Source organism: Pyxicephalus adspersus, chromosome 3 (assembly GCF_032062135.1).
Source record: "Pyxicephalus adspersus chromosome 3, UCB_Pads_2.0, whole genome shotgun sequence".
Classification (NCBI taxonomy): Eukaryota; Metazoa; Chordata; class Amphibia; order Anura; family Pyxicephalidae; genus Pyxicephalus; species Pyxicephalus adspersus.
This window is the reverse complement of record NC_092860.1, coordinates 118101564-118114974: the sequence shown is the minus strand read 5'-3', so window position 1 is coordinate 118114974 and position 13411 is coordinate 118101564. Positions and strand designations below refer to the sequence as shown.

Here is a 13411-nt window from a genome sequence, read left to right as displayed (position 1 = left end):
AAAATATTCACTCTCAGCTTCAAACTTTCCTGTAAAGTAGCTGTATACCTTCATTTTTATGCTGGCCTAATAGCAGCGCACTTCAGGATAGTTCTGTTTACCTAGTTCCATTACCTCTAAACATCTACAGTCCAACATTATGACATCATGGTACTAGTCTGTGCAGCCTCTGGACAGACTGATTATGCTGACCCCTATAAACAAGCTGATAAAGTAGTGGAGTTTCAGGTGATTTAGCATTCTTCACACCATCCTTCTGGAAGATTATATATTTCAGATATAATTAGACAGTGCCAATGTGGCAGAGTTCACCAATGTACTAGTTCTGCAGCACCTGGAACCCTCCTGGTTTAGAAAAAACCTCTGGTTAGTCTGTGCAATCTATACTCCCTTATTTATGCATTTCCTACTCCAAACCCTTGTTCATTGAGGAACACAGATTCCACCCATCTGTGTTTACGATGTGCTCCCTGTACTACTTTTACTGCAAAACGGATGTAATAGCAGGAGATTATCCTGGCCTACCAGCAGTTTGTTTGCAGTGCCCACAGAGGTTTTTGTTGGCAGTTGTATAACCTATAGGATACATGCTTCCTATGTACATCAAAGGACAAAAAAATCTGGTTAGTAAAAAAAAAACTAAAAACCTAAATCCTGTTTTTTCCTTTTCTAGAACAAAAAAGAGCCCAGAAGATGCACCTGTAACAGCAAAAGATGTAAATGAACTTGATGTTATATTATTTGAGAGTGAACAACTGGTGGAACGTTATAGGTAAATGGACTTTCATATGACCTGTAAATTTGTCTAATGTTACCTTTTACTGCTTCAGATTACCTGAGGATCTTATCCTCATTCTCCTTTATTTTATTTTGTTGCAGCAGAGACTTTAAAATAATCAAATAGCTAATTCCTTGTATACCTAAATTGGTACCACTTTTGTGCTTTTGTAATAATGAGATTTGTGTGTCAGAAATTTTAAACAAATTCTGATTTAAATACTTTTCTGTCATTTCTATTATATAATTTGTATTATATTTACAAATATTAATAATTCCACCCTTAAGGAATAATAATCATTCACTGAAATATTTTTAACTTGATTCATCAAACATCTTCAAATTCCATTTTACATTTACTTTGAAGAGCGTAATGCTGACCACCACTTTTCTTTCATTCTAAGAGGAAAGAATGGGATGACTTGGATGGAAAGAAATGGATGACTAGATGTCTTCTGGTTGGTCACTTGACTTTACAGGGTCCTTCCTTTTCTACTTTGGCAGTGTGTTGTCCTCAGTAAAGTAAAGAACTCCGACCTTATTATGATGTCAGTGCCATCCTTTGCAGCACAGTACTGTGGGTCCGACAGGATAATACAACCCTAGCAGGTGTCAATGCCCCTGGTCAGATAATAAAATGCCTTACTCTGAATACTGCACACAGTCAGACTCATATGTTATCCATTATAAACTATAGCAACTTGTCAAGAACCTGTGTTATGGTTGTTTGTTCCTGGTTGTTGGATATCCAACCCTGTCCTCCTAAGCTGAACTGTGCCAGGCCTGTTTCTTTCATTTAGCAGATTTCGGTCATTACACTAAATTAGGCTTGGCATCATTTGTGAACATTACCTAGGGCAGTATACAGGCAAATACAGCCTGTCAAGGAACACCCAGTCCTTCAGATGGCAATTTGATATTTGCATAACTCATTCCAAAAGCTAGCCCTTGCTTGCATAAATCTCTTCAAAAGTGTTCTGAGGCCCGGTGCTATGATGTGTTTAGTAAACTGTACAGCACACTGCTGGCCGCTCCCACTAGCCTTGATCTCCCTGTAATGTATGGAAAATACCCAATGATTTTCCTGGGTCTAAAGTGCCGTATCTAATGGAAAGGTTTTATGTAAATATTAACTTGTTTCTCAGGCAGAAAAAGATTCAAGGGAAAGCCAAATATTAGAAAAAGCGGCCTTTAACATATTTACAATAACATATTGGTACATTTTATTATTACAAGAACTGTGTTTGAGTCTATGTGCCAGTTTAAAATCCCAAGCCAAAAATAATCTTTTGCAGAGAATCCATTGATGATACGAGTAGAAAAGCAGTGGATAGGTTTGTTCATAGCTTGAAAGATCAGCGAACTACATCTGGAAGTATTGCAAAGAAATGCTCTTGATATCACCTCGTCTAATTTGGGTATATGAATCATTTTATTTCCATGTACCCACATATGAGCTCCAAATATAGTGCTATAGTGCCAACACAGATGTCCAGTTACTTTGGTATCCGCCTTACTATAGTTCACGTGATCCCCAAACCAATCAATCACATAGATATTGCATCGTTGTACTCTAACTAAAAAATTGGTTAATGGTAAAGCTAAACTTCAGTTTATTTCAATCCCATCCCCACCTTCCGCTCCTTCTAGCTATTCATAATACGAAGACTGGAGCTTCTCCCCCAACCAAACTCCACTCAAACCCAATGCCTGTATGTAATGCACACACTGCTTCATAACCCTAAGCCAAGAAGTAAAGGCTTGTTACTGGGAAGTTCATATGACTTTTCAAAAAAAATACAATTTTATATGTCTTTAAGTTAAATACTACTTTACTCTTAATTTCTCTATTTATTTTCCTTAAGATAAAAAACCTGCGGATGCTTAAGGATCTGAAAAGAAAAAATGCAAAGGTGAGTGTTTAGGACCTAGAATTATAGTTTAGCTTTGTCCCAGTTCCCCCTAGCCCTCAGTATGCATTTTGGACATGTTTTTAATATACTGGAGCATGGGGGTGGCTAAGCTGCCCCAACTTTTCCACTCGGATCAATGTGATGACATTTTGGGGATAAAATTGACATAGTAGTTCTTTATTCGCAAATTTCAGATACGTATATGAGACAAAAGATGGCTTGTAAGCAGCATCAGTGAGAATAAGCACTGCTCAGCAAAATGTACCTTCTTTTTATATCTTACACTGCTTTCTCTATTACTATTGTATAGTTATCATCTAAACCTTTGCATCTAATTTCTATTACAGCTTTTCTTTTCTGACTGCTTTGTGCATTTATTATATCCCACAGGTGCCACTAGAGATTGGAAGAAAACAAAAGCGTTTGATTGAAGTGAAAGATGAGATTATCAAGTAAGATTTTTTTTTTTTTTTCTTTTGCCTAAATCTTTGATAACATTGATAAATTTTCATGATATTCTAATAAATATATGTGATCAATTGGGGCTTTATCCAGAATTCCAGTAAATCTGATTTCGTACCATGCCAAAAAATTTCTATTTGGATTTTTCATTCATGCAGACTCTCTTGCCTCAATTCTTTGGTGACTTGTTAGGAGTCTGCTAAAATATCTGTAAAATGTTCTCCTCTCCTGATATACATAGAAGGGAGCTGGATAATTAGTATACAAAGCTTTAAAAAAGTCATAGAACTAGACATCTCATTCTAGTATTTCCTCTTTGTAGGAAACAACCAAGACTTAGCCAACTTCAGAGGAAATGTACAGAGCTAGAGGCGAGGCAGAAATCCATCCAAAATACTAAAACATTCCTAGACAACCTTGGAGAGCTGCAAGAAGGTTACAGAAAATACAGGACCAAAAACCCCAATATCAACGAAACTGTAAGTTTTTATTCATATCCTCATTTAAGAGATGATTGCTTTTTGCACATTTGAAGCGGTAGGTTTTCTTTTTCCTATTTATCGATTTAATTGTGTTCCAAGGAATGTTCAGCCACTTCTAGAACCTTTTTTGCAGTGTATCTTGTACTACCGGCCTACAATTGAATTATAACTTAAAAATGTAATGAAAACCTTTACTGATCTGTCATGCTTCTACAATTGCTTTACTAATTCCTGAGTCACTTACCATGAACAAGTAAGGAGCTCTGAAATCACCAGCAAGCCTGTGCATTCCATGTTATTGGCTCAGTACTTAAATTTAAAGGATCAGCATGACTGCTAGGTAACAGAATGTCCATAATGAAAGTGCCATATTTCTTTGGAAAGAAGTAAGCACAAGCCAACTTATAAAAATCTTCTCTTTTTTTTTTTTGTTTGTCTTGGCTAACTTCAGTTCTTGTTTCTTTCATCTTTCATCTTCTAGTATGGGGTGTCCAGTCTACCGGCTCTTATACTACAAGCACAAGGCACTATGAGAGCTGAGCAACATTTCCACAATATTAATGCACAGCTGCAGAATGCACAGACACTAGGAAACTGAAGAGCTGAAAACATGATACTTATTTGCCAAGTTTTTCTTTCCTCCTGTTAATGAATCATGAAGAAAGTACAGTATACTAAAAGCTGTATTTATTTTATTACTGTAACTTTCTTGTCTTCTGATTTGTAGATTGCACACTTTTTCATATCAAGCTTTTTTGGTTGGAGCCTTAATTGTAAATAAAAATACACTTCTCTTTTTCGTTTAAATTTCTGTATTTGAATTTCTTTCATTTTTACATTTTTCTTTCATTATGAATAACATTTGAATAATAAATATTTATAATGAAAAAAAATAAATGTCCATGTCTTGTTCTTGTTTTAGTTCTGACAGAAATCTCTCTGTATGTCTTAGAAAATTAGATGAAATATATGGAAACACATTACTATAAACAACAGTGGAAAATTAATGTTCATAAAAGCTATATTGTGTCACTGAAAGTGCCTTAGTTGTCATGGAGCTTGTATGTAGGTTCACTGCTCACTACTACTGCTTACCTTTGGTAAATACACCTGAATAAACGTAAGTTTATGTCAGATTTAGAAGCGTTTGCAAAAAATGCTTCCAATCTATGCACTTTTCAGATCTGGGGTATTACATAATTTCTCCTTTTCCATTTCTTACTCTCACTAACTATTCAAACTGTGATGTTTCTATTTGACTTGCCTGTGTTAGTCAGAAAAAAAGAAAGTACTTTCAATTCTAAGGTTTTATGTGCACAAACATAATAAAAAAATCTGGCTAACACACCCTTGTGGATCAGTTTAGAAGCATACTACATGTCTCCTATAGCAATAAAACACCCTGCTCTGTACCCCCCTCCCGAAATCTGTGGAAAAACATGCCTAGCTTTCTCCTACAACACTCTGAAGATGTGGGGTGATGTGAAATACTCTGGTGACCTAATGTTACCCCACACTCCATTAGCAACCTTGTCCATAATTTCTCTCCTGGGTCCGAGGTGCCGGCTCAGTTTACACACTGGCTATCTAGGGGTCCCTGCAGAGCCAAGGATCTGACAGTACTTTCAGGAGTATGCGCTTTTGCTTCTTAGATCTAATTATGAAATCCCTACCTTCTGTATTTTTACATACTTACAACTGAGACACTTTATCCAATCTCTGCTTTGAAGGAGCATGGACAGGGACCCTTTGGGTAAAGGGACCATTCTGCTTCTAAATAAACCACCTGATATAACCCACTAGAAGGAGGATATAGGTCTCTCCCTAGACTATTCTTAGTTGGAGCAGATCTGGAATATTCTGTAAAGCAAACTACAAAATGCTCATGGATGGATGGAATCTACCCCCGGCTAAACTAGCAAAATTTAAGCCAAGCACTTCTAAACTATGCTTTCGTCATGGTGGAGCTGTGGGCACCCTCTATCATGTATGATATGATGGTCTCTGTATTAGGCAATTTTTGTGTTCATCAAATTGTTTATACCCCTCTAGAGAAAAATCTCTGTACAGATCCAAACAAGGCGTTGTTATTCCTGAAAATGAAGGGCTGTACGAAGCAAACTAAATTCCTCAACCTTGAAAACATTTGCTAGCAAAAGACTTTTAGGAAATCTATTTCAGGTTTGTGGGATCACCCAGCTTAATTCATTAAAGTGTATTTTCTCCAGCCTTGCAGAGCTTTAATACACCAGGCCCAAAAACCCACCTAAGGTATCACTAAGGAATTAGACTCCGGCCGGCTGTGCACTTCTATTCTATATATATATATATATATATATATATATATATGGACTAGCCAGCAGTGGAGCCTTTGGACCTCTATCAGGATACATTCATGTCAATTGTTCTGATTTTCTGTGGATACAGAAAAAAATTGTTTATATGTGTATATTGTGTATATGATTTTTTTTTTAAAGAAATAAAGAATTAGCTTGACATTACTTGTCACTCCCCCAGTAGCTGGCTCTCTTCTCTACATTAATTTGAGCAAGTCTAGGCAAACTGCAAACTCCTGAAACAGCAGGGCTGTATGAAGCAAACTAAATTCTTCAACCACTGCTAAACAAACCCTTGTGAAGGTTTGGTTCTCTAGCACTCCTGCTATAGCAAAAGTGAAATGCAAGGTCACTTGGTATTTTACTAACAAGCTCTTAGCAGCCAAATTCAATCATTCGATGGGGGTGTTTCTGAATGTTTGGACACCCTGGATTACCCAGAATTAACTTAACTTCACTATTTCTTTTCATTGATGCTGTTCTCCCCCTACTTCATGTACGGTTGTGGAACTTTTTGCTACCCATTTTTCCAGAGATAGCAAAAACTTACAATCTCAGCAGTGTTGGCAGACAGTTGTCTTGATCAGAATGCCACTTTGCAAATTGTTGTCACACACTTTGCTCATTGTCTTGGTGTTACCTTTGATTCTGCCCCCTCCTTTACCCCCCCCCCATTTTAACAACAACTCCTGGTATCAAAAAAGAGGGTATACAAACTGTCTAGCCTTTCAGAGAATAAACAAAATAGACAGTTTACCTACTCCAAATGTGCACACCCACACTTCATGCACACACTTGCAGTTAATGAAAAAGTGATTGCAATAAGTTCATAAATACATTTGGTTGCATCTTATAACAATAGTCACTTCCCCTAGGGTCAGCATGGAGCCTAACAAGTACAGAACTTGTATTAATATTTGTTATAACTAGGATATACAGATACATGTTAATTACCTGAAGTAGTTAGTTTACCATTATTGATCCAAATGTTCTTTTTTTCTGTTTTTCATACATACAAACACCTACAAAGGAAAATAAATAAACCACCCCTTCAGTTTTGCAATTACAGAAGTGTTGTAGTTAATGTATTTTTCCTTTAGGTGAGGATAATAATTTATTTTCATTACTTATTTACCTTGATTACATTTGTGACATATAAATGTGCCTTTCATTTGGCATGGATCTTTCTGTGAACTTGCCACATAGTGACTCTTAACCTAAACAATCTTTTAAAGACTGAGCTTACATTAATTCATCATTAGTTCATTAGTTCATCATTAGTTAGTTAATTTTAGATATCTTGTTGATAGTCTGATTAACAAATGTTGAAATATTGGAAATGGATCTCATAGGTGGAAATATGGTAGACCTATTTATAAATCTAGGTATCAATGATTTAGATTTTACATAAGAAGAATCCTTGTTTTTAATCTCCTCCACCATACATGGGAAAAGAATAGGTCATAACTTGGTCATTTTTGTAATTTCCCAATAAGGAGTTGTACAAAGCGTTTAAAATGTTACAGTCTTGTACATTAAATATTTATATAGATCAAAAACCCAAGAACTAGACATCATCTTGTTATTATCAAATAAACCTTAAAAAATAGCCTAGCAAACAGGTTTAAATATTTTGTGTATTCAAACATCAAGATTCTGATAGGGAGAAATTCCTAAACATAATCTTAAATACCAAGATCATCCTTAGTAGGGGCATAGGATGATAAATTAACAATTGGGAGTCTCATTGGTCAATTTTATGGAGAACTTGCCTCCTTACTTCTTGTTTTACTGTGTGTTGTTGGTTCTTGGAGAACCTCACAAAGCTGCAGCTTTAGGTGTAGCTTCTAATTGAGAATATATAATTAAGGATATATCCCCTTGACTTGTGTTGGTGAATATGTTGTAAAGTGCTATCTAAAGGAATATTATGGGTAGGTGTTATTATCGTGTTGTTTCACTAGAGTCTGTACCATATTTTATAGTTGCTTGAATTTCATACCAGCTGTGCTGGTCTATGTTTAATATTAGCCTGTTTATTTTTTGCACTGCGTTCCAGTATTTTGTATCCCTGATGTATATGTGATTGGTTAGTGTATGTAATAGGATCCTGTGTACCATGCGAAAAAGATACCAGTGAAGATGTATCAGATTCAAATCCGTCCGAAAATCTTTTTTAGATAGACTACTTCTACTAGAGGTCCATTTATAGGCTCCATTTTACTCAACTCTCTCTTTGGTATTGGTGTATTTGGTATTTGGCGTGGTGTTGAATTTCTCTAATTGTATTTTAACATGTGGTTTCTTAGTTTGAAAATCAGACATTTAGAACAAAGAAACATTTGAATTTCAAAGAGTTGTGATTCCTTATCCAACTCAACCAAATCTTTATTGTATTACTTAAAAAACAGATTCATCATATTCTAAATATTTAATAATAGCATATAATTCACCTTGATTTGAAAGACAAATGATTAATGTAGGATTAAATCCCAGCCAGTTCAAGTTAAATTGTTTCAATAATCCAATTCTGTCTGACACATTTCACAGATGTATTGCTTTGGTGGGACCAAATTCTACCATTCTAGTGCTAGTCCATAGTGCTAGAGGCTTACAAGAATTTGAAGCTGTAACTGGTAATAAAGGTCATGGTAAAATTTTGCAATGTAGACTTTGTTTGCTTTAACATGTATCATTAGTATTATATGTTTACCAACCCTAGAAATTTACCAAAGAACCTGACTAAACCTTAACTATTAGGCGACCTTTATTTAGTTTTGGGTTCAGAAAGGAGTTAATGTTCTACAACCTCCAAATTACTGGAACCCAATGATACTTTCTTGGGTCTATTACTAAAGGAGATGTATTAGGAAAATGTGAGAAGGAAGAACTTTAATTTTACTGTTTCTCGAAAATACATATATCACAGGAATAGGTGTAGGTATAGAATCTGTAACATCTCTATTTTATGTGTGTGAGATGAATTATGCAGTTAGTTGTATTTCAGATCACACCACCTTTGTTATTTGGCTAAGGGACAGGCTACCTAGCTCCTTACAAATTACACACTCAAAACTGAAAACTCTGGCACTTAGTCTCGTATATGTATTGGCAACATGTGGTCAATCCATTGCTTACAGTGTTTAAATTAACGGTTTCTCTTGATCATAAGATTTTTGCCTACAGACAAACTTACAAAAACACATATGGTAAAAGCTTTTTTTCCAAGATAGAAGATCCTGTATAGAAAAATACTTTGACTTAAACAATATATCCGGGTTAGATTGCTGAATCTCAGTTTGGTGGCTGAAAACCCCTGGATTATGTTCAATACATTTTATAATTCATGGACATTACATTTGAGTCTCATCTTTTTCTTGTAAGATTGCCATGTGAACCTTTGTTTAACATCTTGTCATTCAAATTGTATCACCCCATCTTAGTCCTATATTTATTTGTAATAATATACTTTCCTGTTATATAACACAGCAATAGGCCTACATGAATTTGAAGCTGTGACTATGGTAAAGGCTGTGTTATACTTTTTCAATGTAGACTGTTTGCTTTAACATGTCTAATTGATGTTGTATATTTACTAACTTCTTTCTCAGCAGAAAGTTTTTAAGAAACCTACGGAATAAACCAGCTAATGGGCGACTTTAATTCCTTTCTGATGCCAGAGCTACCGTAACTAAATGTTTTACAACCTCCAAATTACTGGTACCTGAAGATAGTCTTGGCTTTATTGTTGATAAAGGCACCATGGGTATTTGTGGAGGGAAATTACAAACAAATTTAACTTTATTGTTTCTCAAAAATACAAATGTCACTTCTGGGTATAGGTGTATGTGAGTTCTCTTCCTGTGTGTGTCCGGTAAATAAGGCTGAAAGTATTTCAAATGACTCCTTTGACACCTTTATCATTTGGCTAAGCGACAAGCTACCTAGCTGCATCCAAATTACAAATTAGAAACTGAAAGCTCTGCATGTATTTGGCAACCTGTGGTCAATCCAATAATTCAGCTGCTGGGCTCAATTAATAAAGGAGGTGTGATGGTAATATTTGTGGAGGGGTATTTCAAAGGAATTCAATTTTACTGTTTCTGGAAAATGCATACACGAATAGGTGTTTATAAAGTCTGTGACTGGTCTTCATTATATGTATCAGATGAATTATGCTGTAAAATGTATTTCAGATCATTTCACCTTTGTTATTTGGCTTAGCAACACGATACCTAGCTTCCAAATTACGCTCTCGAAACTGAAAGCTCTGGCACTTTTTTCAAAACCATGAATTTGTTGGCAACCCATGATCAATACATTAAACACAGTGATTTAACTGATGATTTTTCTTGATCATAAGATTTGTATTCTAGGCTGTTTGGGTGATTTGCCCACAGATTTACAAGCTTACAAAAACAGCTATGGCTAAGGCTTTTTTCCAAGTGAGAAGATCCTGCATAGGAAGTATCAATACTTTCACTTGAACAATATATCTGGGTTAGGTGGCTGAATACCCCTGGATTATGCTCAATGGAAATTTTAACTCATGGACAGTTTAGCCTCATTATTCTCTTCTAAGATTGCTTTGTGCCCCGCTTTTTAACATCTTGTGCCTGAAATTTTGTCACCTCATCTCAGCCCTATATACTTTTGAAATATAGTACTGTCCTCATATATGTTTTAACACAGCAATAGGCTTACAGGAACTTGAAACTGTGACTATTAAAGGCTGTGTTATACTTTTGCAATGTACACTGTTTGCTTAAACATGTATGGGCATTGTATATTTACCAACTCCTTTCCCAAACTAAAGTTAATAAAGTACCTACTGACCAAACCAACTATTGTCTGATTTGTGATGACTTTCTGATCCCAGAGTAAATGTTTTGCAACCTCCAAATTACTGACACCTGTAGACCTGTATTTATGCATTTTTTGGGGGTCGGAATACTTGTATTCCTGAATTTTGTTTACGTACTTCATCTGATTTAATTATGCTCTAGTGTGGACAATGGTTTTATCAAAATAGGCAGTTTGGAACATCATGTGGAAGGAGACCAAAAGTTATCATCTGAAAGGTATGGGACTGGACTTCATGGCAGACTGGAGGGAGATAAATCCCTCTGAGCCACACTTCCTTCAGGTGGTAATAGGTGTCTAGGTAATGCAGTCTGGGTATGGAGGGTTTAACAGGACCCATGTTGTGCCGGGCACTTAAGCAGTTCATCTCCTGGAGTTACAGAAAATGTTGTTTATTTCTGGGATCTCTACTGGCTTGTGGCCCTGACTGATTAGGGGTGTTATAAGTGTGCCAGGGAAAGTTTGTATTGAACAATGGCAACAAAGAATACAATATAAACCAAAGGAGGAGCCCTACAGTAATATATGTATCCCAGTACATTTCTCCCAACCTATAGAGACTGAATATTAAAACTCTTTCACTATGTCTTTCCTTATTGAATGCTTTTCAGAGCAAACTTCCTTCAAGTGGTACATGATTCCATCACATGAACTGAATCATCATCATTCCTCCTTTACTCTAGTCTGCATCTAGAATATAAAGAAAGATTAGTTTAGTATTTTAAAATATAACTTTGTGGTTATTCTGCAATGTTTTGAAGTAAAAGTATTTGTTAATTATAGCAGTTCTTCACAGAAATGTGTGCTTTTTCTGATATTTTCTGATTTGAGTGTAAATATAGGTTAAGTGCTATTTTTTAACTCTAAGGACATTTAAAAGGTACAAATATTGAAACTTTGTAATTATTATATTTTTCAATAATTTCTTTTTTCAATTCAAGTAGTATAAATACCTACATTTGACTTTGTATTCGTTGCAGTCCCTATACAGCGGAGGTCTGATTGGAAGAGAAATAAACAAAAAAAGAACTCTATTAATCTAAATATTAATAGAAAGTAGGCTAATAGAACTTATATAATAGAAACAAAATAGAAAAATAAAATAGAAACAAAACTTGTGAAAACCAATGATCAAGCAAGTAATGTATATATGTATTTATATATATATAAATATATGCATTATATTCAGAGCAACCCATCACATGCAGAATTCGTCTTTCAGCATTCTTACACCCAACATACAACATGCATCTAAAGTCAAACATTTTTACTTAGTCACTATAGAAGGCTGCCTATACTATTATGGTATTCTGGTATGGTAGAATATAATTTGAATACCAATGTTTTGGGCAGGCAGGGATCAGGTTTTTTGGCAAGCTACATTCCAGAGGTATTTTATGAATAGAAGAGGAGGCACTCAGGCTTGCTGTCCTATTTCCTATCCAGGAAAGTCCTAAGCGCTTTAGGCAAAAAATCACCTTGCAAACACCCATTCAAGCATTTGTAAGCAGTTCCTATTAATGTCTAGGTAGTCTATAGTCTAAAAGAGAGACAATAAGTTGTTGTAAGTCCTAGCTAAAGTGATTTCAGAAGTATCTACTACTAGATTGTAAGCTCTTGGGGGCAGGGTCCTCTCCTCCTGTATTAGTCTGTATTAGTCTGTCATTTGCAATCCCTTAATTTGCAATATAATAATAATAATAATAATATTATATTATCTACAGGTGAATTTGGAGGGTAAAACAAATACCAGAAACTACTATTCCAGTCTGCTGAATTATGTGGCATGGCTGCATCCCTCCACTACCAAGCTGTCACAAGGCTTGGGAGGTGCATAATAGCCCCTGGCAAGGGCAGAATCTGGAACAGACATTAAAATTCAATATGAGTGTATATTGTGTAAATACACTTCATGTGCATGTGTGCAGCACCAAAAAAAGTTTAACCAGAACACCGGAACTTAAAATGTAAGTAGTCTAAAAAAAAAAAAAAAGCTCACCTTTACTTTTGCAGATCCATCGATCCCTCCAGAGGTGTCCTGGATCAGGCCCCACATCGTTTCTGGAATACTCCTTCGTTCCGGATCAGGGGAAGTGCCGGGAGCCACCATGTTTTTTTCCCTTCTTCTGCCTACATTACCTGATTGGGTGATGTAGCCTGCGGTAGATGGGTTGAAACAAGAGTGTCTATGTCGCTGTGCATATGTGAGATTGGAATTTTTGTTCCTTATTGAAGAAGAAAACTCCTCCTGTGTATGCCCGAGATCGGCCATAGGCAGAAAGAGTAGCCAGAAGTCTCCTGGGATGCGTGACATCCAACAAGGCTCTGCAATCCCATTCTGTCTTTTTCATTGTGGTGATAAAGACAGAGGTGAAGAGTAAAAAAAAAAAAATGTTAAAACAACCTCCCCTCACACACTCACACAAAAAAAGGTAACTTTTACCTTACATAAAAGGGTTGTCTACCCTTTTTCGAAAATGTAAAAATATTAGGTTAAGTAAGCTTTATATATCTTTTCCTTATGAACACTAAGCAGGACGATGGTGAAGTAAATTGAAAATACGAAAAGAAGAAAAGA

General features: G+C 35.7%; 1 protein-coding gene and 1 long non-coding RNA gene across 4 annotated transcripts; one reads left to right on the top strand and one right to left on the bottom strand.

Annotated features, from left to right (window-relative positions):
• Window positions 1-651: 651 nt before the first annotated feature.
• Window positions 652-4531, top strand: CENPU (centromere protein U). Of its 3 annotated transcripts, none has more exons than XM_072406132.1 (5): window positions 652-772; window positions 2073-2690; window positions 3081-3142; window positions 3475-3631; window positions 4116-4531. In XM_072406132.1, exons 2-5 carry the CDS (start codon window positions 2658-2660, stop codon window positions 4230-4232), a joined length of 369 nt encoding a protein of 122 aa, XP_072262233.1. In that variant the 5' UTR covers window positions 652-772; window positions 2073-2657; the 3' UTR covers window positions 4233-4531. The 3 variants fall into 3 exon arrangements, with proteins under 3 accessions (XP_072262233.1, XP_072262235.1, XP_072262234.1); XM_072406134.1 differs by lacking the exon at window positions 652-772 and adding an exon at window positions 793-1235; XM_072406133.1 differs by lacking the exon at window positions 652-772 and adding an exon at window positions 793-1386.
• Window positions 4532-10893: 6362 nt separating this feature from the next.
• On the bottom strand, window positions 10894-13086 carry LOC140327797 (uncharacterized). Its single transcript, XR_011920133.1, has 3 exons — window positions 12833-13086; window positions 11791-11831; window positions 10894-11523 (listed from the first exon to the last, which is right to left on the bottom strand). It is a non-coding gene; the product is annotated as an uncharacterized lncRNA (long non-coding RNA).
• Window positions 13087-13411: the final 325 nt, after the last annotated feature.